We start from the raw sequence: 5,046 nt of genomic DNA on the forward strand, positions 1-5,046 counted from the left end.
ATTTAAATAGTTTATGAATAATTTTAAAACAAAAAAAATAGTTAAATAATTATGTAAATAATTGCCAGTAATCCAAAATTTCATATATACATATATACAGATTTATATGTGGTTTACTTACCTAGTTACAGGCAGGAGCCCAAATCTTATACCAAATCAAACTTGTTGAAAATGCCCTATATTTGAAATAAATTTTAAAACATTAAAATCTCCCCCAGACATAAGCAATAGAGTTTAAAGGATGCTAATATAACCTGTCTCTAATTAACTTTAAAAGACACTGAACTAAAACATGAATGCCTAGAGCATGTTGTAGACCCAACTCATGGCTGAGTAGTGCTTAACAGTCAAAAAAGAGAAAAACAAAACATCATGGTTCTACAGGTACAAGCATGACCCCAGCTTGGGATAAATTTTTTGATAGGGCATCAAATTATGGCCCATTTCATTTTGGGGTCCAAACTTCAATTTGAATCAAAATAATTACCCAGCATCAATTTTGTTTCACCGAATGGTCACATAAGATATTCTAGCCTATTTTTGATGATGTATATGTTAGAAATTCTCTGTTATCATATATATGACACGCTGTCTGTTCTACTGGTAATTCTATCTCACTTGCTATTGAGAATTTCTGACATTACATCATCAAAAATAGACCAGAATTTGTCGGATGATCATCTGGTGAAATAAAATTGAGAATGGGTAACCATTTTGATGCAAAATGAAGTTGGACCCAAAATGAAAAAGGACCATAGTTTGATACATTTTAATAACAAAAGCAGAAAGGTTCTGTGCACTTGAGAACATAATGGAATTTGGCTTTTACAGTGCACTACCTATCTGTCAATATATGAAGAAATCAAAATTCATAGTTGGACGGTAGAACGATAAATATCAATTTGTGATATGGATTTATGGGCATTAATTTGGTACGATATGATAAACCAAACTTTTAGCCTTCATACTGATCTATAAATCATGAAAACTTTCTTAAGTTCTTGACCAATGTTTAGGATTGGGGTGAAATATTTTTGCGTGTATAACAAGTTGCAATATCAGAAGTGGAAACAAAATTTTCCATTTACATGCCATGTACAATATGACACCAACTCAGTCAAGAAGTTCATTCAAATATTAAAGTCTAATGCTTTGGAGTATTACTCAATGAGTTTATTTTTTAAATTCCCATCTAAATAATCAATTCAAGTGTGATAATCTACAAAACTACAATGTGGTTGAATTAATGAATGGGATCATGTATAAATTAATCTATTGACAAAACACATCAGTAATTCACAGATAATTATCAAACACAAGCAAAGATATGGTGATGAAAACCTACCAGAACCTGCTAGGAATATTGGTCACAAAGCCAATATTCTACGAGGATAAGAACTCAAGTACAAGGATGCATGAGAGATGCGAAGAGGTCCCATGCTAGAATTATAGATTAGTAGATCTATAAGAATATCACTTGAATGTCCAAAATGCCATATGCTATAAGTGAGCATGCTCAGTAATTTAGCAAACATTATAATGGCAACTATGTCAAGAATGCAAATCATCAATCCATATGTGTACTTTACTAACTTAAGAGTACAAACATCAATTATCACCGAACTGCAAGATCTTTTCATAGCATCTGTAAGTTTGCATATAGTTCTGATTTTTCTCAATTTTGGTTCCGTAATATATATATCATACATCACTCAATTTTTTTTTTTTAAAAAAAAAATCATGGCATGCAGTGTAAACTAGATATCGTCAGAACTCAGACAAACTCTTACAACCTTACAACTATGCAGATCAATGAAAACAAGAAATCCTCTAGCTTGCATCAAGAGCCTCAACAATCAAGCATTAAACATAATACGTGCCTATGAAGGCCATAGATCATAGACTGCCAAGACCAACTGGAAACAATTCCCTAAATCCATTCCAATTGAGCAGTCATCAAAGTAGGATACTTTGCCACTCACACTTTTAAGTTTGTTTAATTAAGTACTTAATAAATAATGCTAACTCATAACCAAAACAATCTGGGCATTATTATATTTTAGCTCTAACATAAGTGATTAAGTCAAGAAAGGGACAAGACCAAGTTGTTGGAGAAGGTTGCTCAGCTATTGATCGTTGACTACATACTAGGATGAGCTACTATGTATGAGAAGACTGGGTGCGATTGGATGGAACAGTATCAGAAGAAGAGCAGTAATTGGACTGTTACTTGTAAGGTCAATTAAGTATTGTATGCTGTGTCAGTTATGTTACTTTTTGAACTTTTTTGTCTCTCAATATATTCAGTCATGTTTGTATTAAGTTCTTAAGCTAATTTGAGTAATAGCTTTCAAGTATCTCTTCTCAATCTTTTCCTTGTGCTGCTGTGAGTGAGTGTAATACATTAATTCTCATTCTTCTTTGTTCTATCACAAGTCACCTTAGGGCATCTTTAGAGTACTGTCACTTCATTTATTCCATTAGGCATAACAGATTACGTACAATACAAACAAGCAGACTTGTATCATTAATTACAAGATGCCATTTATTTTAAATGATTATTATAGCATTAATGGATGTGCATTGAAGAATTAGTTAATTGTTGAGATACTTTGCCTTCAAAGCCAAGATGAAGACAATGTGCTTGGTTTTCTCTTTGAGGAGATGCATGGCCACATTTTGAGCATACCTCGCGAACACTTGATCAACAAAGGCTTGTTCTCCAAAGTGCCGAACAAGTAATGGTTCTAACACTGCTCTTTTATACTTGGCCACATTGTGCCCACTCATCACATTATCAAAGACTTTATCATCATCTGAGTCATCAAATGGGTCCCAGTTTGATTCAAGGATTTGCATTTGTTCAATGTAGAATGATCCTTCACTTTGTATCACTTGTTGCACTTCTTCCTTTGATGCAGCATACAATGGCATGTTGAATGTGTTCACCTTCTCTTCTTCCAACAGTCCCTAAATTCAATTCATCCAAATTAAATTAAATTAACAATACAGAATGACAATTGATATGTGCTGTATTATACCTCTTGAACCATGGAGTTGAGTGCATCGGCTACCAAATCATAAAAATGACAAAGTTCAGCTTTAGATGGATCAGAACTTTTCCTGCCCAAAAAGGATAAAATCATTTGTCCTCCATTGACAAGTTCTTGAGAACGACACTTGAGGAAGCTTGAGAAGTCTCTCTTGAATTGCTCTACATATAACTTTAATACAATTGGGGGACTTGTTCTTGAGATGTAGATGTTCCCTTGGTTAATATTAACCCCACCATTCTCAATTCCTACTGGAACCTACATGTACATTAATATATAATTAATCTTATAAATCAACATATATAGCATCTTTAACGGTGCTTTTGAAAGCGTTTAATAGACGTTTGATGATTAAGAGCCCCATAAAGAGTGTTTAATGGCCATTCAGTGTGTGTGATCACCAATCGCTCAACGGCGGGCTCACTCATTTTTTTTTAATTGTTGTTGCCTCTCTTCAATATTTTTTATACAATGATAATTATTTTTTATTTTTTATATTAAATTATTTTTAATTTCTTCACTAATTTAAGAAAATATATTTGATTTTTTTAATCTAGAATTTAATCATCTTTAGCAAATTAACAATATATAATTTATCAAAAAAAAATTAACAATATTTAATTTTATAAGAATTTGTATATTTTGTTAAAATATTTCATTTTGGTAAATAATAAAATAATTTTGTTAGACAAATATATTTATTATGAAATATATAATACAGATGATTAAAATGATTAATAAAATCATTGTGGCCGATCTCATATTATAGTATAATTATTAAAAAAATAGTTTAATAAATAAAAATTTAATAGATTGATGAGGTGCATAAATATTAAATTCTTAGATAGTCTAATTATTAAAAATTTTCTAATAATTATATATATATATATATATATATATATATATATATATATATACATATATATATATATATATATATATATATATATATATATATGTACCTGAGAAAGCCACATGAGACAATAAGAAGAGTGAGCAAAATGAAGACTATTGCGAGGAAAGAGTCTTCCATAAAAGGAACCAGGAACACCAGCAACAAAATAAGGCAGCACTCGATTCCCATTCTCTTCTTTAACCTTCTTCTCATAAAAAGACAGTGATCTGAATATTGTATTGAAGTCATTGCCTGGTAAATCATTCAACAAAAACATTATCTCCTTTTGACATCCGGCTTCCATTACTGCACTAATTATCTGAGATATCACAAGGAATGCATTCGGCCCTGAAGAACACCCCAAATCAGCCACAACCAAGCTCTGTGCCACAACTTCTTCATTGATGCTCCTCAAAGCTTTCTACACTATGTCCTTTGTTCTTATTATGGCTTTCTCCTGATAAATAAATAAACAAATCATGCATATGCCCGCATGCATGAAATTATTAGAAAGATAAAAATATTAGTATTATAATTAGTTAGTAGTACCTGAAGCCTTGAGTTTGAAGCATAGCTTGTCTCTCCTCCACCACCAACCATATGAAGAGCTTCTTCAAGCTTCATCATAAGTATATTCACTGACTGATTTCTTGTTACTTTGGATTTGCTTTACTCTGTGCAAAGTATGGGGTTTCTTGATGCCGATTTATAAACCAAGGAATGAAACTACTTTCAAGGATGACATAAGTTGTTGTTGTCAAGGGCGGAGCTACATTCAGTTAGGTAGAATATCTAGTTTAGTCTCTCTAATATTTTTTGTCACGGTAGGATCCCTATATTTTTTATTTCGTGAGTCTCTCCCCTAACACCATCTGATTTTCCGTCAGTGAGGATGATGTGGCAATTTTTATGAGTAAAAAATTGTTATAATACCCAATTTAGTCCCTCTATTAGTGCAAACTGACCCTTTAGGCCCCCTTATTATTTTTCGCCCTTAGAAAGTCCCTCTAATTGGGGACTAAAGGGTCATTTTGAAATAATAGAGAGACTAAACTATGTATTATACCTAAAAAATTAATTAAAAAAAAGGACTTCTAA

The 5,046-nt window shown here is 31.9% G+C and overlaps 1 protein-coding gene across 1 annotated transcript; it reads right to left on the minus strand.

Annotated features, from left to right (window-relative positions):
- Window positions 1-2,510: 2,510 nt before the first annotated feature.
- Window positions 2,511-4,676, minus strand: LOC120254730 (S-adenosyl-L-methionine:benzoic acid/salicylic acid carboxyl methyltransferase 3-like). The gene is made up of 4 exons (XM_039262773.1): window positions 4,498-4,676; window positions 4,016-4,405; window positions 3,042-3,311; window positions 2,511-2,970 (listed from the first exon to the last, which is right to left on the minus strand). The coding sequence occupies exons 2-4, from the start codon at window positions 4,250-4,252 to the stop codon at window positions 2,596-2,598; spliced, it is 882 nt and encodes a 293-aa protein (XP_039118707.1). The 5' UTR covers window positions 4,253-4,405; window positions 4,498-4,676; the 3' UTR covers window positions 2,511-2,595.
- Between the last annotated feature and the right edge of the window lie 370 nt (window positions 4,677-5,046).

The sequence above is a fragment of the Dioscorea cayenensis genome, unplaced genomic scaffold (genome assembly GCF_009730915.1).
Source record: "Dioscorea cayenensis subsp. rotundata cultivar TDr96_F1 unplaced genomic scaffold, TDr96_F1_v2_PseudoChromosome.rev07_lg8_w22 25.fasta BLBR01000599.1, whole genome shotgun sequence".
Lineage (NCBI taxonomy): Eukaryota > Viridiplantae > Streptophyta > Magnoliopsida > Dioscoreales > Dioscoreaceae > Dioscorea > Dioscorea cayenensis.

Excerpts from the sequence above, each read along its gene's own strand:
- LOC120254730 (XM_039262773.1), bottom strand. The coding sequence starts at position 4,252 with ATGGAAGCCGGATGTCAAAAGGAGATAATGTTTTTGTTGAATGATTTA. Across the intron at positions 3,312-4,015 it reads GTCTCATGTGGCTTTCTCAG|GTTCCAGTAGGAATTGAGAA; the intron begins GTACATATATAT and ends ATGTACATGTAG. Across the intron at positions 2,971-3,041 it reads TCAACTCCATGGTTCAAGAG|GGACTGTTGGAAGAAGAGAA; the intron begins GTATAATACAGC and ends AATTGAATTTAG.